This window comes from Mytilus galloprovincialis, chromosome 8, assembly GCF_965363235.1.
Source record: "Mytilus galloprovincialis chromosome 8, xbMytGall1.hap1.1, whole genome shotgun sequence".
Classification (NCBI taxonomy): domain Eukaryota; kingdom Metazoa; phylum Mollusca; class Bivalvia; order Mytilida; family Mytilidae; genus Mytilus; species Mytilus galloprovincialis.
Window position 1 is genome coordinate 71,808,790 of NC_134845.1, and position 25,606 is coordinate 71,834,395.

General features: G+C 32.5%; 2 protein-coding genes across 4 annotated transcripts; both read left to right on the forward strand.

Annotated features, from left to right (window-relative positions):
• The first annotated feature begins 2,870 nt into the window (after positions 1-2,870).
• LOC143042512 (uncharacterized) lies at positions 2,871-23,459 on the forward strand. Of its 3 annotated transcripts, XM_076214860.1 has the most exons (5): positions 2,871-2,955; positions 3,594-3,754; positions 17,440-17,500; positions 19,676-19,745; positions 22,450-23,459. In XM_076214860.1, the coding sequence occupies exons 4-5, from the start codon at positions 19,711-19,713 to the stop codon at positions 23,069-23,071; spliced, it is 657 nt and encodes a 218-aa protein (XP_076070975.1). In that variant the 5' UTR covers positions 2,871-2,955; positions 3,594-3,754; positions 17,440-17,500; positions 19,676-19,710; the 3' UTR covers positions 23,072-23,459. The 3 variants fall into 3 exon arrangements, with proteins under 3 accessions (XP_076070975.1, XP_076070977.1, XP_076070976.1); XM_076214862.1 differs by lacking the exons at positions 2,871-2,955; positions 3,594-3,754 and adding an exon at positions 14,722-14,744; XM_076214861.1 differs by lacking the exons at positions 2,871-2,955; positions 3,594-3,754 and adding an exon at positions 16,758-16,859.
• Positions 10,029-14,237, forward strand: LOC143043508 (uncharacterized). Its single transcript, XM_076215792.1, has 6 exons — positions 10,029-10,269; positions 10,617-10,761; positions 11,195-11,403; positions 11,753-11,863; positions 12,294-12,419; positions 12,828-14,237. Exons 1-6 carry the CDS (start codon positions 10,225-10,227, stop codon positions 13,152-13,154), a joined length of 963 nt encoding a protein of 320 aa, XP_076071907.1. The 5' UTR covers positions 10,029-10,224; the 3' UTR covers positions 13,155-14,237.
• Positions 23,460-25,606: the final 2,147 nt, after the last annotated feature.

The following is a 25,606-nucleotide window of genomic DNA, read 5'->3' on the forward strand; positions in this document are numbered from 1 at the left end:
AGTAGAGATTATGTTTCACCCGAGATTATAAACATCCTCGTGATCATTGCTTGAACACAGTGATTATAACTTCAATGTGCGTGTTTAGATCTTTATGTATTTATCAAGATTATACGAGTTTTGAACATTTAAAAGATGGAGTGCTTTCTTCTTTTCCAGTAATAAGAAACTGCTATCAATTTTTTAAAATGTCATAATGACATTACTTTCACATAGCTGTCTATTTCATGTTCACCAAATTGACTCAAATTCTCATTATCGACTTATCATATATTAAAACGAAAATCCAAATAATAAAGTCTAAAATAAACATTAATCAATATACTTCCTGAAATAATGTCCTTCTTTAGTACAATTGCTCTATTTTTGCATAGTTTTTAAAAGAAATATATAGCGTTAACTACACTATGCGAAAATAGTATGCCTTGCTGTTGTAGCAGACTACATTGAGCATACATTGAAAACCCATTGGTGGCCTTCGGCTGTTGTCTGATCTATGGTCGGGTTGTTGTCGCTTTGACACATTCCCCATTTCCATTCTCAATTTTATTGATTTGAATTTCAGGTCAATCATTTTCAATTGCACGTGCAAAGGCGGAGCTTGGTTGTTTTGACAGACAAGTGTGTTGGATTTATTAGCCTGACAATAAATTAACTATTACAATTGAACAATAAGGGGAAAAATATTATTTAAATTTTGCTGACATTTTAAGAGACTTTAAAATGCTGTAGTTTCTGTTAGAAAGTTTTTGTTCTTTGTTTACTACCGTTGAAGCCAAAATTGTTTGAAAACTTTTGAAGTCATTTATTACAGATAAACAGTTATGACCACATCACTGTTATTTAGAACTATGGAAAATGTTAATGAGAATGAAATGAAAGGGGTATGGAGTAAACCTTATTTAGACAAAATCAAAAACAATACCGAGCAATCACAGTTATGACACGATGCCTTTTTGATACTTCTTCATCTTGAAGTCACCATGAGTGTATGCCTTCAACAATGAGAAAACTATAGGTACATCATAGCAAGTTCAACACAACCTCTAGCACCATGTTAAGCAGAACTCTTCTTGTTTAACTAGTCAATAATGTTTTATATTCAGAAAGAGTTAAAATCAATCATTTCACCTCAAAACACACACTTTTGAATCTATTTATTTGTAACTCTTTCTAACAGTCAAGTAGATAAAATCAACTCTTTGAAATCACACAATTAGACCTATTTGAAATAGCAAACAGTCATAATATAATGATATTAATGTTGTGTTTAACATTGCCTATGGAAAATAGTAGCCAGGGTGAGAGACAATGTTGCACTCCCCGTCGGGTCGTGCACTATTGTCTCTCACCCTGGCTCCTATTTTCGCATAGTCAATGTTAAACACAACATTATTATATAAATGTACGAAGTATAAACTCGAAATTATGTATCGGCATTTCGTGTGAATTTAAGACGAAACCTAATTAACCATCGAGGTGGCATTTCCAAAGACTTCCGATGGTCATATAACCCGATATAAACATAGACATAAATAGGTAGCGAACTCGTGCAATTGGACTTTTCTAGATCTGCATGTTTGATTTGTAATTTATAGGTTAAACAATATGTTAATAATCGTTTTTACCTGTATAAGAAATCGTTTTTGTAAATCGCATCGGTCAACCAATTGGTTTACCCTTGTTTCACTTTGAGTGTTGACATTATTTTCCTTTTACAAGCTGAACACGCCTTGTTCATGCGTCACTCATCTCCAGTTAGAGGTTCAATTGAATTTCACATGAATACTAGGCCGAATTATTCACTTGCAGGAGATCAGTTTATTAGCGAGGTTAATTTGCTTAATACCAAACTGGCTGCTAAAAGCGAAAATTTATTTCACTATTTCACTTTCATTATGATTGAACCAAAAACAAATCATATTTTATTTTTTATCTATATAGATACAGTGCCCCTGTAAAATTGTGTTTTTGTGGTATCAATTTAATGGATATTTAATGAGATGCAATAATGTCAATGTCAGAAAACAGTATTTTTGTATTCAGCCTAATGTCGAAGTGTTCGGAAACCCATCGACTTTAAGTCTAATTACAAAGTTGACATTTTCTTACATTTACAATATTGTGTGTTTCGTTATATTTGTCACATAGTTATTTATTTAATAAACTGACAGAGATATGTCTCGCTTTTATGTAATTTTGATAATGCAAATGTTGAAATTAAAATAGCAACAATTTAACATGTAAGTTTTGAAAATATTCAAAGTCAATGAACCATGACTGAAGGCACATGGCTAAAAAATCTCCATGGAAATGAGATGTGCCAATGCTGATACAACTGCATACTAAATACCATTGACTTATCATAAGTTGTTCCCTTTAAACAAACTAAACACAAACTCATAAATGTAAATTAAGCAAAAAGTTTTAAGCAAAAACAGAAATGAGATGTGCCAATGCTAATACAACTGTATACCAAATATCCTTGACCTACCACTAGTGATTCCCCATAATTCGACCTAATAACAAACTAATACATGAAAACTAAGTAAAAGTTTCAAAGTCAATAGACCATGACTGAGGGGGGGGGGATGAAATAATCTCCAAGGAAATGAGATATGCCAATGCTTATGCAACTGCATACAAATTATAAATACCTTACTACTAGTGGTTCCCCATAACATTTACCTAATCACAAACAATTACATGAAAACTAAGCAAAAATTTCAAAGTCAATAAACCGTGACTGAGGAGGCGGGGTCAAATAATCTCCATGGAAATGACATATGCAAATGCTTATACAACTGCATACCAAATATCTTTGACCTACCACTAGTGGTTTACCATGAACAAGACCTAATATACAAACTAAGACATTGTTGACGCCGACGCCGGAACTGACAGCATACCTATCAGTATGTCTCGCTTTTTGACCGTCAAGCGAGAGGTAGAAAGGTACGAATTTTTCTAAACATACTTATCCATTTGTGACCATGATTACATATTGATACTGCATTTTTTATGTATATCCTTACATGATATGTTTATGTTTCAAAGTTGTTCGTGGATTCCTCATTGTTAGATTCAATCGAAAGCGCGATAATAATGCTAAAATTTTGACAGGAGTCCCTATAGCTTCTGTTAAATTGTAGTTTAATAAAGTTGGAATCTGCAGTCAATATACCATTCATAGATTTGATATTAGTATTACAACAGCTCGATAGTTACCTGGTAAAGAGAAAATTTAAACCTACAACATAAAGCTTAAATTACTTAAATCAACCTTCACAATAAAAAATTATTCGACATCAATTTATAACAGAAATTTCCATTTATTTTTAACCTTGCAAACATGTTTGTTGTATGGGTATACTTTTCAGACAATACAAACAAAATTGATTTATTTAAACTTGTTTGGTAGACATGATCTACGTTCTCTAATTTTATTGATATAAGTAAATCTTGTGAATGGATATTAAACTCCATACCGGATCTTTTTTGTGAAAAGGGTGGAATAATTGTAAATAGACCTAGTAAATTTGTAATAAGATTGTTTTTCATATTATATTTGTGGAGCATTTTTTCCTTTTGAGTGGATTGTAAATAAAAGATATACCACTACATCGATATTGGGAATAAATGCGAGTGACGGCTTAGTTACTGTTCACTGTGACACACGAGGGCGCTCTACCACTGGCAACCACAACAACCAGCAAAAGAAAAACGTGAGACGCTGGATTAATAATTGAAGAGGGTAAGTAAGTGGTTGGTTTATTTTTCATTGTTATATTTTACAGAAAAAGAGAAGTTTTCAGCTACACGTATAGTGTACGTAATTACAAAACCGTACGTTCGTTTTAAAACACGCATAGTAAATGAGTTAACAAACCGTGGACAAAAAAGTCTTCTATTTTATATACTCGTTATTTAAGTTTTATACTGAGACATAAAATAGAATACCTTCATGTTAGGTAGGCGAACCTATTAAACACCTGTGAAATTAGTTGCATGCACACATGTGTTTACTGGTAACGTACAATTATATGCCATCTTTTCACTTCATTTAGTTTGTTGGATAAATTTTGTATACACTGTATGTAGGAAGACGAGTCTGCATGAGCTTTTTGTAAACATGGTAAAGGTGTTATATTTAATATAAAGTTAACATCGATTACTTGTTATCACATCTAAGGTTATTTATTTCATTTAGAATGTTTTAGAAGGATTTATGTAAATTAAAAATTGATTTCATTTGAAATTTTGTATGTAATCTTTTAAGAAGGTTGACTTTTATACGTGTAGCGAAGGCTTTAAAATCTACCTACTTTATTTGCACGTTAAAATATGAATACTTTTAAAAGCTACTTTTATTATGTATTAATGAAAGGTAAAATTTTAATCTCATATTCTAAAATTCAAAGAATTAAATGTTACTCGTTCAACTACACAAAAAGTTATACGTAACATTTCAGTTTCATGTGGATTTTAGGGACAATTTTACCGTTTAATGGAGCGGCTAAAGTGTACATAATATATTAAAAAAAATAATATTAGTACTATATACACTGTAAAAACAGCGTTTAGATTTAAAACGCTTTTAAAACACGTTTAGGTCTAAACATGTTTAGGAAAGCGTTTAGAATCTAAACAGATATGTATCTAAACACTTTTCAACCTAAACACGTTTAGAATTTAAACGTGTTTCACATTAAAAATCCTTGATAACGTTAAGAAAGCTAAACACCAAATTACATCTAAACACTTATGAAACACTTTCCTAAACATCTAAACACTTTTTACCGTTCCAGTTGGTTTTTTTGGTTGATGTCGAATTCCTTTAAATTCTGTCCATTCTGTGACATAATTTCGATTGAAATGATATAAAAACTATGGTGCAAATATTCCACGTTAAGTATTTAATTTTAGTTTAGTAAAAATCAGTACTTTGTTTGGTGTTTATCGATGTATCAGCCTCCCCCTATTTGCGTTGCTGTAGCACAATTTATTTTAATTTTATCTTACATATGAAGGGCGTTTTTGTGTAGTATTTTAAGTAATATAGAGGCAAGATACAGGTGAATATTTTCTTCCGGAGTCGTTGGACTGTCCGACTGCGTCCCGATATTAGTTAACACACAGAGTTATCTTCCGTGGTAATTTGATACCTATAGACGCCATCCATCCGAGCGCGAAAGACGAATGAGACATACAGAGACAAACTTAACAATGGACCCTGTCGACCAAGCATGCTTATCGATTGATGATACAACAGATACACAAAATCTCATTGAAATTTTGAAAGAAGCAAAATTTAGCTGGGCTATAATAACAGCAGTGGAAGGTAACTATAATAGTCGGATAGTTTCATGGCATCATCTTCAATGAAACAAAAAATAAACTGTAAAGGTCTACTTATCTAGCTTAAATGTACACATTTAAATGTCGATTTGGTAAATCCTGGGATTGGGTCCCTTTAAAATGTTTGGAGTAGCCCTTCATTTGTTCTTTTAAGTGAAAAAAGGGGGAGGTACACCTTATTTCAGGTCAGTTTGCTCGCAATATACATTCACACACTACAAGATTGCATCCCAGGTCCTTTCACACCCTGTTTTTTTTATTCAACTGCGAAATATCTTGTGACCTGACAAATGATTAATTATTAATGCATTAAAGATTATTGATACTAAAATGGTATTTTATAATAGATATATAGGAAGATGTGGTATGAGTGCCAATGAGACAACTCTCCATCCAAATAACAATTTATAATAGTAACTCATTATAGGTCAATGTACAGCCTTTAACATGCAGCCTTGGCTCACACCGAACAACAAGAGCTCTATAAAAAGCCTTAAAAGGGCCCCAAAATTACTAGTGTGAAAACATTTTGACGGGAAACCAAACAGTCTAATTATTTATGTAAAAAATGAGAAACGAGAAACACATATAAATTACATAAACAAACGACAACTACTGTACATAACATATTAACTATTTACAAAGAATTTGGTATTATTATTATGTGTTGGTGTAAGTAAAATATTAGTACTGCTTTAGGAGTAAAAAACAATGAAGATTTCAAATAAAAAAAAATGGAAGAAATATTTTGAAGCTTTTGATGAGTACACTGAGCATGATTTAAAACTTATTCAACATAAAGCCTTCATTAACAGGTGCTTATGAGAATCAGACAGAAAGGACGTGGATTTTGTGCACCCTGTCTGAATATGCTTCTGAATTTTTTATGCAAAATACATGTAGAAATAAAACTAACAATTACTAATCCTTACAGGTGTTAATGATTTTTCTTTGATCTTGCATGGTTTTATTGATTTTTCACTGTTGTTTGAACTAATGTACGTTTTCTTTTTATAAATGCAATTTAACATGACTGTAAACGTGTACATGTAGCAACTCAACAAATATACAAAAAATGTCACATGTTCATAAACCAGGCTTATAATTTGGTATGCCAGGCATATTTTTTCTACGTACACATCAGTGCAATTTATTTAAAAATTTTATTATAACTTTTTAGATGAAATAATTAAAAGGAAAGACATTCAGACCATGCAGACTGACATAACATGATTTTTTTCTATCTCGTAAAATTTTTGTAATTGGGTTAAACTTAATCATACTCATCAAATTGAACTAGCTGGTTTACAGTAATAAGTATAGAATATAAAATGCATGCAGATTTTTGTTTCAAATGTTAAAAGTTAACACATTTTTTTTTTTTGCAGGATTGCATGCCATTTAGATATTTTAACAATACACCAAGATTTTAAGAATGCATCAGTGTAGCATGTGCCCTTTTTTCTGTCACCAACAATATGATTTGATAACACATTTACTGAAAAGACATCGAAATGACTCAAACTTTAAAGTACACTGTTCATCTGTTGGATGTGGAACAACTTTTAAGACATACAATGCATTTCAAATGCATTGTAAAAGGAGGCACCCAGATGACAATAGACCTATGTGTGATGCTGGTGCTGAACAAGGCGATAATGGACATGACATAAATATGCATGAAGACAATGATATGGACATAGATGTGAATGACACAAATACAAAAGTTATTGATGCACACTATATTCTCAGATTAAGAGCGGATTACCATCTTAGTCAATCTGCAGTCAGTAATATTGTATTATCAACAAAAAGTCTTTTTGCTGATAGACTAGATATTGTAAAAAATAGAATTAGACTATCATTACCAGAAGATGTTGTTAATTCTATCAATATTGATGAAATCTTTCAAGAAGACTCTTTTAATGGATTAGAGAGTGAATATTTACAAGAAAAATTCATTCGAGAAAATTTTGGCTATATTGAACCAGTCCCTGTTAAATTAGGTCTCGTCAAAAAACAAATTAAGCATTGCGGACGTTACCAATTTATAGAAAGAGACGCTTTAGGTTATCTGATACCGTTTAAAAAACAACTGGAACAACTACTGTCAATGAAGGAAGTTCAAGAATGTTTGCAAGAAGATGTAAGAGTGACAAATAAAATGACTGACTTTTATGATGGTCGATACATGAGTAAAGCGTTTTATCAAAATCATCCTGATGCATTATTGTTTGCATTATACTATGACGACTTTGAAATTGCCAATCCTATTGGTGCACATCGTAAGAAGCACAAACTCTCTATTTTTTATTGGTCTCTGCTTAACATCTCACCAGAATTCCGATTCAAGGTACAAACCGTGCAATTGATAGGGGTTGCAAAAACTTCTTATATCAAGAAATTTGGATCTAATGTAATATTATCAGACTTTGTTGATGGTATGAAAAAATTGTATACAGGTTGTGACATTCTTGTTGGAAGTGAGTTAAGAAAACTGTTTGGCACCTTGTATTGTGTATTAGGGGATACTCCAGCAGCACAGTATTTGGGTGGCTTTAAAGAAGGTGTTGGTTTTGCAGAAAAGCCTTGTAGAACCTGTGAAATAGACCACAACCAACTTGGGGAAAGTCTGCACGGAAAACAATTTCCTTTGCGTAATTTACAAGAACACAATGATCGTTGTGATCATTTAGATGAGTTTAACAAATGTCGAAGAAGATATTGGTCTAGGAAGTACGGTGTCACATATCGGAGTTGTTTACTACAAATTCCAGAATTTGATGTGACTCAAGCTATATTGCATGATCCCATGCATATTTTATTGGAAGGTATTGTCAAAATGGAGCTCCAGCTTATGCTCTCTGAAATGATTTATAAAAAGAAATATATTTCCTTGAAGGAATTGAATTGTTCAATTCAAAATTTCAATTATAGTGCTTCAGAGTTAAATGATAAACCTCAACAAATTGAAAAAAAATCATTGGATCGAAAAAATGTTCTGCCTATGACAGCCATTGAGGTAAAAAATCTAATGGTCCTCTTGCCATTTATGATTGGTGACAAAATTCCAGATGAAGACCAACATTGGAACAATTTTCTACGCTTGATTCAGATTACAGTGTTAGTGATATCTCCAATAGCATCAGATGATACCGTTAATTCATTGACACAGCTAATTTATGAACACAACTTGAATTTTAAGGAACTTTATCCAGATGTAGATTTCACGCCAAAGTTACACTTTATGACCCATTTCCCTGATCAAATTAAGAAATTTGGACCAGGAAGAAATCACTGGTGTGTTCGTTTCGAGGCAAAACACAATTTGTTTAAGAGTAGGAAATGGAAAAATTTTAGAGCTATTGAAAAATCTACAGCATTTTTCCATCAAAGATGGATGTGTTTGCAGCAGCTTTCAGGGAATGGAGAAAAGTCTGAAGTATACTTGTATGAAGGTGACTCAGTAAAGCAGGGCATCACAGTTTTACAAGAACAAATTAGTGAAGGTGTAAAACGAACAATTGAATCAACTGGCATCGTTATTCCACATGAAGTCATGAGAACTGGAAATGTCTCAATTCATGGGATTTCATACAGCATAAACAATGTCATTGTTATAGATAACAATGCTGAAGAACCTACATTTGGAATGATCAAGAGCATTTATTTGATTGAACATTTGAAGTTTGTAGAAGTTTTGCATCTTGAAATAACAGGTTTTAATGAACACATTAATGCCTTTGAATGCATGAAATCTAACATTGAACGAACAATCTGTTTAACTGACCTAACTTACAAATGGCCACAAATTGTGCACTACTACAAGAGTAAATTGCATGTGATGCTTTATAATGTAGATTTTTGTTGGAGTGCTTGATATTTTAACACAGTGAGCCAAACTCTTACATCTGTATTTATTTGTGATATCTTGCAATTGTAGAAAATGAAATTGATGGTATTGCCCTCAGAAATTTAAATGACACTGACATTCAACAAATGCTGCCACTAGGCAAAATAGGACCCATGAGAAGATTGACAGACCTTGTCGATAGACTCAAGGCTCTCCATATTCAAAAATCCTTAAACAAAAACCAAAGTTTATTGATAGAATGCAACACAGATTCAACATCTCCAGCTACATCCAGACCAGTAACCCCAGTTGTTCATACACAATGCACCAGTATGCCTATGGACATTGATTCAGAAGAAACAGTAATTGTACAAAAGACTCCCGATAAGGTGAGATTTATGCGCCAATTGTAATTCTTATTGATCATACTATGTATGTTTAAAACATGTCTATGTTTATTTGAAATCCAGAAAATATACCGGTCAAAGATAAATAGGCTACATATGCATGCATATATTTTTTCAACACAGAAGATAAGATAGAAGTTTATACATGTACATTGTATATTAAGATTTTTAATAATCATGCAGACATTTCAATCTTGAACAGTACACAAAAAAACTCTATAGATTAGAAAAAAAAACCTTACATTTATAAAAAGCATTAATATTGAAGAGCAAAAATTTAAAACACTAATACATATATACTTCCAACTGTTTAACAGTAATAAAGTTACATGTGCATGCAATGTTAATTATATGTATGATCTATTTCTTTTACAGAGCCATCAGCAGACAGTCACACAAAGTCCAATACTCCTAAATAAAGGGGCTATAGACATTGAACAGTTCATTCCTCAGTACTCCACAGCAATACAGTTCTTACTTGATAGTGGTGACATACTAAATGATTGGAACAAGTTTATTGAAGAAACTGCTTACCACATTCTGTCCAAGACAAATATTATATTCAACACCAGAGACGTCTATGGACAACTTGGCCGGGCCTTGTATATGAAGTACCCATGCATTGAGTTTTCTGCTGGAGATCAACCATGGGTAAGGCAATTGTAATATGCGTTTGCAAAATAACATAAATAAATTAATGTTCTATTTGATTAGAATAAATTAAAGTTTTGAAGGCCTAAATTGATATATTGTTTGTTTCCCCAATCCCGATCCAGCCAAGCCAGGTGTGGGTTGGTAGGAAAATATTTTTTTTAAAAGCAACTGTATGTTTAGATACATGCATTTTAAAATTATGATTTTTTGCGTTACATGCCTTTTAAAATTATGATTTTTTTGTGTTACATGTACATGTACCAAGTAATTGTTAATTTTGGGGACCCGGAGTCAACTCCTGTATGGTAATTTATAAAATTTCATTTATTTGCTTTGTCTTTTAGGCACATTTTACAGCAAGACTTTCACAAAAAGTCCGTAACATTAGATGGAAATGGAATAAAAAAAGTAAACGTGTGCATTCTGATGATGGTCCACCTACTAAAAAGAAAGGTCCGAGGCGATATGATTTGGAATCAGATTCCACAGGTACGGCAGTCAAGATAGTTTTTGTGGTACCTTTGTTAACACTTGAATATTGTGTCTTAGCACATACTTTAAAGTAAAACATGCAAAAAAAAATCCATTGGGTGACTAAGTATTCATTAGTCTTGTTTTGATAGGGGAACCTAATATGTAATATGTAATATGTACGGTGTTCAACAATGAGCAAAGCCCATACCGCATAGTCAGCTGTAAAAGGCCCTGATAAGACAATGTAAAACAATTCCAACGAGAAAACTAATGGCCTTATTTATGTAAAAAAATGAAGGAAAAACAAATATGTAACACATTGCTTGTTTATAGATAACATGTTTACATTATGTTTTATAAATTAAATGTGTAGTTTAGTCATCTTGAAATATTGAGCCAGAATTTTAATTTTATTATGATAATCAGCTATTCTTATAATTATTTTTAGAACACTGTACATCAACTGAAACAGAAACAGAAGCGATCAAGATAATGGCAGAGGAGCTGACAAAACCCAGACATGAACAAAACAAGGCATTAATCCTTAAACTTCAACGGTCTACTTTCCAACAAAGAAGAAAGTTCATCCAGACTGTTGAAGATGGAAATATGCAAAGCATTGTAGAAAAATATCCGATCATGAAAATTCCTGAATTTGTAAGTACTTTCAAAGTTTTCTTAAAACAATTTCACAATTTTGACTTAATAGTATACAAAATGTTTTGGTGGATTCAATCAATACCATTGCATGTCCACTTTTAAATTGGCGGAATTTATTTTGGCAATTTTGTTCTATTCGTGAAAAATAAGCAAAAAATTTCAACCCATGAAAATTACTCGCTATACAGTATGTGTTGCGATTTTATATATGTACAAAAGTATAATACTTATCTTAGGAAATATCATGATTATTATTATGCTGGTAAAATAAGGTATATGTCTATTGTTTAATTATTATATGTATATGTCATTTAAGAAATAGTACTCCATTATTTTTTTTTAACAGATTGTAAAAGAATTTGAAATGATGAAACCGGACCTAAAGAAGGATGTACTCCTAGAAAGATGGACAGATGTTCTTGGCATTTTAGACAAGATGTTTGAGGGTAATGATCAGGTACATATATATTTATGTTTATACACAGCTACTTTTTTGAAATTCATGTCAGTCTTGATAGTGTTTGTATTAGAATTGATTTGTTATTATATTCCTAGCAAAATCTAACATTGTCTTTGGTATTTTCAGTAAATGCTAAACCAGACCTGAACAGCTTTCAGTATTAATGTATATTTTAAACAGTTTCATTTAAGGGAATCTTTGAATATCTATTGGAATTTTAACCTTACAAAAAAGATGATTTTTCAGATTTTTTCTATGATACTACTAGCTATTGCAAATAAAAACAAAACCATTTCGTCATTTTACCTGTAATATTATGTATTCAGGGTGAAAGGGGGAGTGGTCAGCAATAAAGTCATAATAAATCATATTGCTCTCCAGTATTCTTAAAAGACTTACTTTCATTTTTATATATGCATTTTTATAGGACAGTGATAATGAGGAAAACCTGAACACAGATCAGGAACTGATCAAGATTATTGATCGAATAGAGGCAAAGATCAAATTTAGAACATCAAAGAAGGAACAGAATGATTTAATCGCAAAAGTAGATGTAAGTAACTAGATATGGATATTATTAAGTAGCTTATGCGAAACTATTTGGTTAAAAGTCACTGATGCTCTGGTAAATATTAAAAATGGTTAATTCTATACAAAAAATAATCATAAATTGCAGATAGGTCTGACTGTTAATCTTGAATAACAAATATAAAGGATGGAATTAGGAACATGCTTTTTACCTCCAATATATGAGTCCTTCGTTGTGGTCAGCATTTTCTTTTTATCTTTACTTTTTGTTAATTGTATTTGTATGATTTTTTTAAGAAGCCTGCTTAATTATTATATTTTAGAGACAGTTGCACAAAATTTAAAAGTTCAAGGTAGATCTTAAAATTTTATCAGCAAAATTTTTTCTTTGGAAAGACTTGAAAGTTGGACTAACACTTATGTTTCATTTCAGGTTAAAAATGTTGATCTTTCTACCAAAAAGAAAAGCCCACCAAGAGCTATTATACTTACCAATCAAGATGGTTCCATAAACAACACATATATGGTTGGAGATGGACTCCAAATATCAACAGGAACAGACATTAAACAGCTGTTACAACTACTTGTCGTGACATACTATGTATATGATTTATCCTATCCTAAATGTTACCAACTTTTGGGTTTTTTGCAAATGGCTATCCTCAAAGACAATGCCAATTTTCATAAGGGAGCAAATTACCTTAAGTTTGAAAAGGAATTTCTGCAACATGTGGTCAGCCGGGAAGAAGTTGATAATTGATTACACTCTCTCTATTTACTGGTGTTATTTCTGTATGTATTTCTAAATTATAGTGTCAGACTTTATGTGAGCATGCTTCACTGTGGGATACACTTTTAGCTTTTATTGATCATAAACTTCATGAATAAAATTTTTGTCACATTTTTCTTAAGAACTACAAATATATATATATAGGCTTTCTAAAATTTAAGATGAACCTTCATGTGACCATGCTACATTGTATTCTGTGTAATGCATTTTTACAGCCAATGCTCATCATCCTGTCAATAGCTTACAGATAAATTTTTGTCTTGTCTTAGTCATTTTTATGATGTTGTTTTCATTTCATTTGATTGAAGTGAAATCAATGTTGAATATTTTTGAAATAAAGTTTTCATATATGTTTTTGAGGAGTAATACATGCATGTATTGAAAATCAGCCTTAAAAGAACTGTTTATGTATATATCTGCGATTATCTTAAGTTCGCAGATTTGTTCTTCAACAATTTTCCTTAAATATATAGTACACACAAGTGTACAATAGAAATATGTATTAAGATAACGACTTAGAAATATTGAATCAATACTTGCCAATCTTCTTCCTTAAAAAGACTTTGGGAAATTTCCTATGATTTTTGGTTCTTGTGCAAGGACACAAGTATGAAAGTTAAAAACTTGTATATTTATGTATATTTTATTGACACAATTAAAGTATAAAATTGGATTTGAATTTGTGTAGATTTGGCCATTTTTCAGAAAAATTCTGGTTTTGTTTCTTAAAACATTGAAACCAATCAAATTCTTTTTATGGAATTTCATGATATAATTTATTAAAGCTTTTACAATTTTACGGACTGTCAGGATTAGGTTGTATATTTTTATTTATGATTTCTTGATTAGGTTGTATATTTTTATTTATGATTTCTTGATTAGGTTGTATATTTCTATTTATGATTTCTCTTGAATGCAAGAACCTATTGTTGTTATTGTCTCTTGTACATCTTTATAGATGGGAGTATGTAGACAAACTTTTTGTTTATGTATTGCATGATTGTATGTTTGAATGTATTTATTGAGACAAATAAAATATTGGAACTATTTAAATTGATTTTATGTTGTACTAGAGAAGATGGTTTACAGCCTTTAAAGAGAGGGCCCTGGGGAAGAATATATCATTTTACCCTATAATTATTTATTATTATGATTATTATATTAATCTCTTATATACGTTTAGAGGAATGGTGGTAAAATTGATCAGAAGGACAAAAAACAGAACCAACCAATAATGTTATACCATTTAATGGTGGTTAGTTAACAAGATTTTGTTTTCATCACATTTCTGAGGTCTAAACAGGGTCAGCATACAATTCTAAACATCTGACATCTAAACACCTGAGAAATCTAAACACCTGACATCTAAACACTTGACAAATCTAAACATCTGACATCTAAACACTTGTTGGAATCTAAACACTTGTTCAAATCTAAACGTGTTTAGATGCTAAACATGTTTCAAAACGTACACAGAAAAAGTGTTTAGAAATGTGTTTAGAATCTAAACACTGTTTTTACAGTGTACAGGAGAAATATATGTTAGTACTACATACAGAGGTAGGATACATCATTACTACATATAGAAGAAAGATACATTATGTGTTTCTTTATTATTATGAGGCTGACTTCATACAGGAACTTCTTATGAAGAAAGATAAGAAATTAGCAATATCCTTTAACTTTACTTTCCGCTATTCTGTCACTAAATAATACAAAATTTGGTGAACATGTTGAACGAATCTATCCCATCGAACTAGAGATAAAGGATACTACAGATACAGCTAAGTCTGCCCCATATCTTGACTAACATCTAGAAATTGACAATGAGGGTCGGTTGAAAAACAAAACTTTACGACAAAGGAGATGATTTCAGCTTCCCAATTGTGAACTTTCCATTTCTATGTAGCAACATTCCAGCAGCGCCTGCATATGGAGTATATATCTCCCAATTGATACGATATGCCCGGGCTTGTATTTCCTATCATGATTTCCTTGATAGAGGATTGCTACTCACAAGGAAGCTATTAAACCAAGAGTTCCAAATGGTCAGAAGTTGAAATCACCCCTTCGTAAATTTTACGGACGCCATCACGAGTTTTCTATGTCGTGTCTTCTGTACTATTATTTGTCTGTGTTTTTTTTTTAATTTTTAGCCATGGCGTTGTCAGTTTATTTTCTATCTATGAGTTTGACTCTACCTCTGGTATCTTTCGTCCCTCTTTTATTACTATTGCTACATATAGAAGGTAGATACATTATTACAACATGTAGATGAAAGATAAATTATTACTATTACTACGTGTAGAAGGTATAGATACATTATTACTACATACAGAAGTAAGAAACATTATTACTACATAGAGAAGTCAAATATAGTATTACTACATAGAGAAGTCAGATACATTATTACTATACATATGATGGGCTGACATGACATTCTTTATTTTTTTAGTTAAAAAATCCATCGGTCTTTAACAGAAAAAAAAAAACGGACCAGAAAACCGGTCGTTAGCGAACTTTTACATGTTAATGACCGATGGGACGTGGTTTCTCTGTTTAGAGCGATGTCAATTTTTTATTGAAGTTGTTGAATTGTTTACTATATGTTTTTGTTGATAATAGAATTAGGAAAACTTTATTTTGTATTCAAATACTAAAATTTGCATTTAAATGAATGGCAGTGACTTAAAATTATCACTATGACTAGTCTTTCCTCTTTCCTATGGAAATCGTACCATAAATAACTCGACTTAACTTGATCAATTTGAATTAAGAAGATTTAAAAAAAACATGGTTCCTCAATGAAACAAACATAATAGTTTAAGAAGAACTGGTCATTATCGTGATACATGAACAGCCCGTAGGACAGTGGTCACTGACTGCGAAGTACGCCAGTCGCCATGATACTCCTTTGGGTTTCTCGGTTCTAGTTTTGTGTGTAATATGATTTTTGAATAATGATATATGCCAGTCGCCAGTATTTTGCAAATAAAGTCCCAAGTACCAAGTCACGAATATGCCAGTAGTTTTTCACTAATAGCGTTTAAATTTGTCAGTTTTTGTGGATTTCCTCTTTTTGAATTTGCCTTACATTTCAGTAAAAAAAATATACTTTTTTTATTGACGTAAATTGATTAATATGATTGTAAAAGTAAAAAGATGTTTTTTTTTTATTATTATATTTAAAATGCGCTAAATTTTCATTAATAAAAATGGATAAGAGCAGAAGATTGAATGTGTAAACTTCCATATCCTGTTAAAATTTTGTTCTTTTTTTTTTACTGTATTTCAATGTCGTATACAAAATAATAACTTGTAACTCGTAATCTGTAAAGTTTCACCTTGATTATGAAATGTATTTACACTCTCCACAAATTTTGACAAGTTAACTTTCTCAAGTAGATAAATATTAAAATTAACCGAGTGTTAATAAAGTCGTATGTGGACACAAGCGGTACACAAAAAAGGAGTAATATCTTCATCGTTAGTTATACGAATTGTTCACTATTTGACCACTTAAGTTTATTCAAAGTGAATGCGTTTGTTTTGACTACAGATTATTAAGCTTTTAGATAAACGTGTAAAGATTTGACATTTTATTCAAGTCTTTAAATATAAATATGGTTGTGAATATATATGTGAGCGAAGGAGATTACATATCATCAATATACGGTACAGTGATTTGTATATTTTTTTTAAATCGCTTATTTATAAATTCTTTAGAATTTTACAAAACGCACTAACCAAAAATACAGTTTTGTGATTCATTTAACTTGTGATTTATGTTTAATTTTTATATAAAGACAAACTTGATAGTATTATTTAGTTGTTTTTTTTTTTTATCATTATCATGTTCTGTATGAACAACAATGAGTGGTTTTTTATTGTTGGATGTCTGCTGGTCATAGTCCCTTTCCGTCTACAGATTCTTGTTAATGGGGAAGGGGTCATGATAACTGGTTTCACGTGTGACGATTGAATTGGTTTCCGACATAGACACGGACAAGGATAAAAATGGTCTGAAACAGTGTTTTTAATGAATTTATTCATCATGACATTCATTGTATATTTAGCTTTATATTGGTAGCCCACAATCCATATCTGCACATTTCTTTATAAGACAATTCTTTCTTACATTTGTTTAAAGTAACAATTGTACAAATACTAGTATAACATGCTACGGTCGTTTAATGCTACCCTAATTGTAAACCTGTTTCATATAATAGTATTTAAACATACGTTCTCATTTCAGAGAAAAATGATTACAGAATGCAGATAGAACAGACGAGAGTGGATTGTCAATTTCTAGGAAAGTTAGTTATTGATATTAGTTTGAAAATTGTTGGTTTTGTGTTTGTGTGTATGTGTGTATGTGTGATTTTGGGTTTTTTTTTTTGGTGGGGTGGGGGGGGGGCAGGGTAGGTAGGGAGGGATAGTTACGACATCTCAAATATGTATGATTTATATACAGAGACGGATTTAAAGGGACGGCCTCCTATGCAGCAACATATACTGTTAATGCATAAAATTATTACAAAATCCACTCACCACGTTGTCATGATGGGATCGCTTTTTAAAACTCCTGGATCCCAGGCTGATATATATATATATATATGTGTGTTTTTAATTATATTCTATAACGTATCATATGCATGGCGGACAAATCTCTGAGGAGTTGTTCTATAGGACGGTATTGTCAATTCTGTCAGGAGCGGACCAATAATATCGTGTTCAGGGGAGTGAAAAATATGCGGTCTGTGGGTCTCAAGCAAGTTCAGGGTAATGAGGATGAAGCCCACAAAGAAGCTCATGATATTTCAGGATTGAAAAATATACTAATATTATGACTATCCACCCGTGACCAAAGGACGAAATTGTAAACAATTCTATGTTTCCAAACGGCTATCAACAATGAGCAAATCACTAAAACCGTATAGCAACCCATATGAAGCTCCTGCATGACAAAATGTGAACAATTCGTGTTTAACAATCAAAATGAAACAAATATGACAGATATAATACAACGTCCAGGCGCCTGACTGGCGGGGTTGCGCATGTCTGTGAGCGTTTAATTATATCCCTATCTTGTAACAGTAGTGTATCAGCACAAAATGAGAACAAATTGTAAAAAAAATTTTGGAAAGAGATAGACTCATCAGATTGGTACGAAGAACAAGAAAAAGTAAAGTAAAAAATATACCGAAACACAAAGTACCCGGTAAATAAAAAAAACCTTTAAAAACGTAATTATAAAGTAAAAGAAACAACAGATCGTTACGAAGCACTAGAGGCAATTAACAAATAATAAGACAAGACATACAAAATACCACAACACAAACTTGCAAGTCAATAATTCGACCTCATTGAATCCGTATTCCGGCATGTGGACTTCAATTTAACCCCTTAGCAAGAGATAGATACCGCATGCATTGTGCGTGTTCAATTATTTAGTGTGAAACAAAAGAAAATCATTTGATATACTGATTAGATTCACAAAAAAATCGTATGCAGGTAAAAACGATGATTAACATATATTTTTAATCAATAATATGAAACTAAACAGACATAGATAAATCCAAATGCACGAGTCTGATATCTATGTATATCTTTATTTATGTTTATATCGCTTATATGGCAATCGGGGTTCTTCGGGGTCAACTCGACCTGTGATAATATATTATAAGGAGATATTTGGTACGAATGCAAGTGAGACAACTATCCAAAATAACGGATTTAAACAAATATATGTCCGTGTGGCCGTCAACAATGAGCAAAAACCATTCAGTAAGTTCAGATATAAAAGGCCCGGACATTAATAATTGTGAAAATATTCGAACGAAAAAGAAAACGGCCTGATTGATGACGAAAACATTAACGAGAAACAAATATGACACACAGCAACAAACTACGACTAATGTCAGTTGCAGCTATTTATTTGGGATTTGCATATATAGCATGTCACTGGTTTAATCATGTCCATGATTGCTCGACTCTACCCAAAAGCCGCTTTTGCTTTTTCGTACAACCCAACCGGAAAGGAGATGGTATACATCAATTCAACAGTGCCACCCGAAGACATAAAACCATAAGATATCTTGAAATCAACCTCAATCTTCAACAATTAAAATGTATCAATATGTCATTCTTCAAGTCGCAAAAAATACGATTATATTTACCAAAAATCCATCAACAACTAATGATGACTTACAGCAAACACATTTTATGTGACATGTGTTTTGAACTCAGCCCCCTTCTTTTCATATACGATTACAAAAAGAAAATAAAGGTACAACAAAGAACTCTACTATATATCTGTATGAATACACTCATCATAGATTCCAGGATTTCAATTCTGTATTTGCGCTAGATGCGCGTTTCGTCTACTGAACACTCATCGGTATCACTCGAATAAAAAAAAGTTAAAAAGACCAAAACTACAAGTATAGAAAATTTATACTATATCAAAGAATGCTAACATTTTTCTGCAGGTGAACACAAACCAGTAACCATGGCAATGTAAACAATGGAAACTATGGAGCTGACATACAGAGATTATCAGTAAGTGTTAACTGGTATACCTTAGACAGTAAAGTATGAGAAGGGCTGTATTGTACTGCCACATTTCCCGAAAGATAAACCATCAAGGAAAGTTTATATGGCACAAAAATTCGAGGAACTTCAATATCAAATAAAACCCTAATATTTGAATTACAGTACATACATATATGAAATATAAAAATAAGAAGGTATACCACCAGGTGGTCCACCTTCTTATTTTTTTTATTGACAATGAGACAACTCTCCACAAGAGACCAAGAGACACAGAAAGTACCAACTATAGGTCCATATACGGTCTTCAACAATAAGTAAAACCCATGCATTTGTACCACATAGTCAACTATAAAAGGCCCTAGACTGACAAATGTAAAACAATTTTAACAAGAAAAAAAAAACAGCCTGATGAAAGTTTATTTACGCACAATTGTTTTTCTGTTAGCTTAACAGAGGCGGATTTAGGCCCCCCCCCTTTTTGGGAAAAAATTTGGTTGCTTATATAGGAATTCACTGAAGCGTGACTGGAGCGGGCCCCCACTTAGGCAGTCAGTGGGACCACACTTATGAAAATTTCTGGATCCGCCACTGAGCTTAAGACAGAGTTGATATATTCAAAACGGCAGATTATTCCAGTAGCAAATTCAGGTTGCCATTTTATTGTAGTTTTTCATCACAAAGTCACCGCGAAACCCTTCAACACAGTGCAAAAACGTCATACACCGCAAGATTAGAGACACTCTTGCCAGTGGGCAGCAATAACGCTAACACAATTTTGAAGACTGACACAAAAGAAGGATGATAACAATAAAGACCACGGTCTATCAAAAAAATCATAGTTTACCCAGCAATGGTACTTTTATGTGTGTATAGCACCAAAACATCACTTTGAATACTGTAAATCGTAAAAACGAAGTCGGTGACCTTATTATTTTTTAACATCATTAAAACAGAAATGTATATATCAACATGTAGGTTTTTTTTACAAATTTTGGACCATGTTTCGTCGAATTCATGTGCTTTCTATACAAATATTTACCTTTTTGATATATATTGCAGATAATAAAAGTCATAAATGCATAATTTTGTTTGATTTATAGTTATAGTTCAACGATCGAAAGTTGTATGCAAAATTTTACACAAATCTTTGAAAAGCCAATTTACTGCAACTTGACCTTAAATGAAAGAAAATTTAAACTTTATATTTTCAGTGGCGTAGCCAGGGTTTAAATGATGTGGATGTTTCGCCGAGCGGAGCGAGGCAAATTTTTTTTTTTAACCTTTTTATGCAGAAAATTATTTTTTATTTAAGCACATGTACTCCCCCATAGTCCGACACTAGATAGATTTTTGTTAAAATTCAAAATACCCACCAATTCATATATTTATATTTTCCCACTCAATCTTATATTTGACATATCAAAAACGGACCTCATTACAGCGGCACTTTTGTATAATTAAGGAACTTCGGAACATAGGAACTGAAGTGACTCTTCTTTCCAGGAAGTTGAGTCTACAACCTTGGGTTTTTGATTTTTTATTACTAGTACTTAGCTAAAAGCGTTGCAGGAGACATAACAATACCGGGCGTCCGACCGTCCGGTCTTGTTAGAACTCTCATGTGTACAATTCTTGCCAGATTTAGTGAAACTTATATCATCAGCAATATGTCTTTGACACTTTTCGAAAATAAGTCGTAATCAAATATTTAACCAGTTATGACCCTTTGAAATATAAATGGTAATGGAAATCCCATTTCATTAGCTGTGAAGCTTTTATTCCTCTTAAGATATCGAAAAGAAAAAAGAAAAAGAAAAAAGTGCTTTTTTAGTTATTCCCTTATTCCTTGCCCTTTGATAGATAAAATATGACATGTAAAGTGCATGGCGGGGAACATTGGAACTTTGTCCTTAAATTGAAAATAAAATTAGAATTTGAACCTAGATAGAAACGGGAATCCATAAGCCTATGAATTATCACGATATATTACAAATTGATTTTTTTATCACGTCTTTTACCATGTCACAAGAAACGATATCAGGATATGGTGTTTTAGTTGTTAGTTGCTATAGTCAAATGGGAAGCCATCACTCCACTAAGTTCAATTTCAGAGGAAACATGTCCACGGGTCTGCATTTCATCATCCTCTCCGCTTGCCTTAATTAGCCGATTACGTAGACTTTTTTTACGAACAAAAGTTAACTTGAAACACTATTTTGCGGTTTACATAAACTTAATTATCCTGAATGAAAGACCAGGCATACTGCTTCGACAATGACTGGACTTTATCCTCATATCCTCAGCCTTGTTACATTTGGATACTTCTGAGTTGTACTGCTGCTATTTTTTTTTTTTATTTTTTTTTGTCAAAATGATGTGGATGCTTGAGCATCTGAGCATACATGCAAGCTACGCCACTGATTTTTGTCCCCTCTCCCCGCCTCCACGGTATCCAATTTCCTGTGGCGGTAATACACAGAAAGTAACAGTTAATCTGACCAAAACAAATCATTTTTATTCATCTTTTTACAAATTACATTCTATCCCAAAAATAATAATTAATTGCTTGTTTGCGATAAAAACCCACATCTATTTAATAATAATAGCTTAACAAAGGTGTAACATGACTGCATTTTTATAACACGAAAATTGAGGTTTAGAAGTACACATTTGTACACCCCAATAATTCAATGATTTATTTCAACTACAGCAACAAGGTATTCAGTCCTCTGGACCTGAAGGAAATGGAACTTGACGTCCTCAAACGAGATGCTAATAGACATTTGGGAAGATTAAACGGTCTAAAGATGCGATACATAGACTGGTTTTCTAGGAGACAAAACTCATTTCTTGATTCATTAAAGTTGATTCATTTACTGGCTGCGCAGCTATTACCTAGAGAAGTAAATACAATCAGTCACTACAGAAAAGTTATCAACATAGCTAACAAATTTCCAAGGAACGGAACACCGAGAGATGGTAGTTCATCAAAAATGGAAGAATTTCTTATGTTTTGGGACGAGTGGTACATGTTGAAATTGGAAAATGACTCTTTATATGCCAGAGTTTGTGAATTCTGCAAAAGTGTCAGACGGTTAAGACAGCAAGTATTAAAAGACGAGATAGACAGATTACACCATCGACTGAATCTAACATGTTCTGAAGACTTTGACTTTACTCACATCGGTAATGACAGAAATAATTTATTCACGTATAAAGTAGCGTTACATGACCATAAATATCACGGACTTGTCAGCTTTATTCCATACCTGATCAGCTATGCCACAAAGTTATGTTATTGGACCAGCAAACTCCATATAGAAGTATTATAATATAAACTTGTTATAAATGAATATTACAGTTGAATTAGTTTGAACCTTGTAGAACCAGTGTCATATATTTCACTGATATGTTTTATTGTAACATTTTTTGCCAATAGTCTTCATTTTATCGATTTTTAAATCCAGTGTAGAGTTGTCACAATACAGCATTAATTACAACACTCAATCTGGTGTTGTAGACTTTTCTATCATTATCTAGTCTAGCAATAACATCGATGCGTTAGTAAAGCAAAGACCAAAATAATTCTTCGATCGGGAATCGAATATCCAGGATGTCAGACCATCTGCATATATTTTTTCTTCACTTTCCTGATGTAATTTTATAACTAATTCAAGTCAATACAATATTAGACACACCAATATACGTAACAAACCAGAATTAACCATTGTTTAGTTATTATTTCAAGATGACTGAATCTAATATCGTTGGAACGTAAAGCGAAGCAAAACTGGTCATCTTCGCCAAGCAGCAAAGACTGGTCAGCTTGGAAATAATGTATCTACCGGCTGACAAACAATGTAAATTACCAATTGTCATTTTCTTTTTAAGCCATGGTGTTGTTAGTTTATTTTCGATTTATGAGTATCGTTCGCCCCTCTTCTACATAACATGCAAAATATCCCAAAGATACAATGAACAAAAAAAGTATTAACAACAAGAAAGGATTGTGACAGGATGTAGGGTTCTATAGTTAACTCTTCCCTTTTGTAGGCCCCTCAAAAGACTCCAATTTTTGGAGAACTGCTGCGGATAAGTTCAAGTTAAAATAAATAGAGAATGTGTCGATGGGCTACACATGCCTTACTTGTATAAATGCACGAGTTAAAAATCCACTTACGGATGCATGATACACGTAGTTAAGATAGTACAATGTATTGTGATAAATTAATAATCATAAGTTTCATATCATTTAGACTAGTTGGGACAAACTAAAGTTAAAACACGAAAACGACAGACTTAGCATTATTTCCGGGCATAACTCAAGAACGAAAAAAGTAACGCCACCGATTTCATACTTCTTCTGTGTATAAGCTTCATAATTTTTCAATTTGGTTAAGTCAAACTAAAGTTAGGGACGTACTGACGGACGGTAGGACTGGATTGACAATGGTAATACTTAATGCCCATGCCGAAGCAAACACGATGGTAGAGGAACAATAACTGAGCAAAGGAACATTCATAGCATGTTTGATTTCATTCCGTTCAGTGGTTCTCTAAAAGAAGACTTTCGTTTGTATTTCCCTTAGGGTTCTTTGTTACTGTGGATTCATTTATTTTCATGGGTACCAATTTTCGTGGTTTAAAGAAAACTTGCTCCCTCACGTGGTTTTGTCAAAATCTGCAAACATTCCTTTAGAAAATTTGTAAATCGTTAAACGTTTAAATTCGTAGTTTCCCTGTACCATCGAAATCCAAGAAAATGGTATCCAACGAATACAACGAATATTAATGAATCCACAGCAAGGTAAGTCCCCCGCTGGCAGTCATCTTGAATGATGGATCGACTTCAAAGTAACAACACTTTATCAGCATCTCATAAGGAACATTCATGCCATGTTAGGTTTCATTCCATTCAGTGGTTCTCTAAAGGAAGACATGTGTATTTATTTCCCATAGGGTCCTATGTTAAACGAAGTTCTCTGCTGGTGGCCATCTTGGATGATGGATCGGCTTTTAAGAAACAGCACTTGGTCAGCACCTCATGAGGAACATTCCTGTCATGTTTGGTTCTCTAAAAGAAGACATTTGTTTGTATACACGGGTCCTATGTTTACTCTATACCCCCGCTGGCGGCTATCTTAGATGACGGATAGGATTCAAAGTAACAACACTTAACCATGCAGCACATCATAAGGAAAATTCTTACCATGTTTGGTTCTATTCCATTACGTGGTTCTTCTAAGTGTTTAAAATGAAAAAGTTACCGACAATGACTACAACGGACGACAAGGGATTATAAGGGCACACTTGGCCTTTCGGGCAGCTGAGCTAAAAAGGGAGTCCATAATTTGACAAAATCATATGTTAGATTAATCTTATCAACAAAAGAAACGAATCCAACTGTCATATTCCTGACACAGTACATGTATTTTTCAAAGAAAATGGTGGATTAATCTGGTTTGATAGCAAGCTAATAAACTCTCTTGTATGACAGTTGTTTATAGTTCTGCTTGTATTGACAACCTTTTCCCCTCACATTTGGTTAGCAAACTAAAATTGGTTAATGACATGTACCCTTTAAAATCATTCCATACACCACATATCAGTTTTCAACCTATTAAAGTAATTGGCATCTTTTTGTTCAAAATCAGTGCTCTAAGCACACGTTTATTCTATATAGTTGACCTACTGCTTATAGTATCTGAGTAACGAACTTGATCATGTAATTTTAACTTATATCACTGAGCAATGAAATGAGGTGGAGGTCAGGTGAACCTGTCTGACAGACATATAGATGTTGATACATATTATCTAGCCCATGCATTGCGAATTATTTATTTCAAACTTTTTAGCTCACCGGTGCC

What these genes read in the sequence shown, in the direction of transcription:
- LOC143043508 (XM_076215792.1), top strand. Translation starts at nt 10,225, where the DNA reads ATGAAGTACCCATGCATTGAGTTTTCTGCTGGAGATCAACCATGG. An exon ending in CTGCTGGAGATCAACCATGG is followed by an intron (nt 10,270 to 10,616) that starts GTAAGGCAATTG and finishes TTTGTCTTTTAG; the next exon opens with GCACATTTTACAGCAAGACT. An exon ending in ATTTAATCGCAAAAGTAGAT is followed by an intron (nt 12,420 to 12,827) that starts GTAAGTAACTAG and finishes GTTTCATTTCAG; the next exon opens with GTTAAAAATGTTGATCTTTC.
- LOC143042512 (XM_076214860.1), top strand. Translation starts at nt 19,711, where the DNA reads ATGGAAACTATGGAGCTGACATACAGAGATTATCA. An exon ending in CTGACATACAGAGATTATCA is followed by an intron (nt 19,746 to 22,449) that starts GTAAGTGTTAAC and finishes TTTCAACTACAG; the next exon opens with CAACAAGGTATTCAGTCCTC.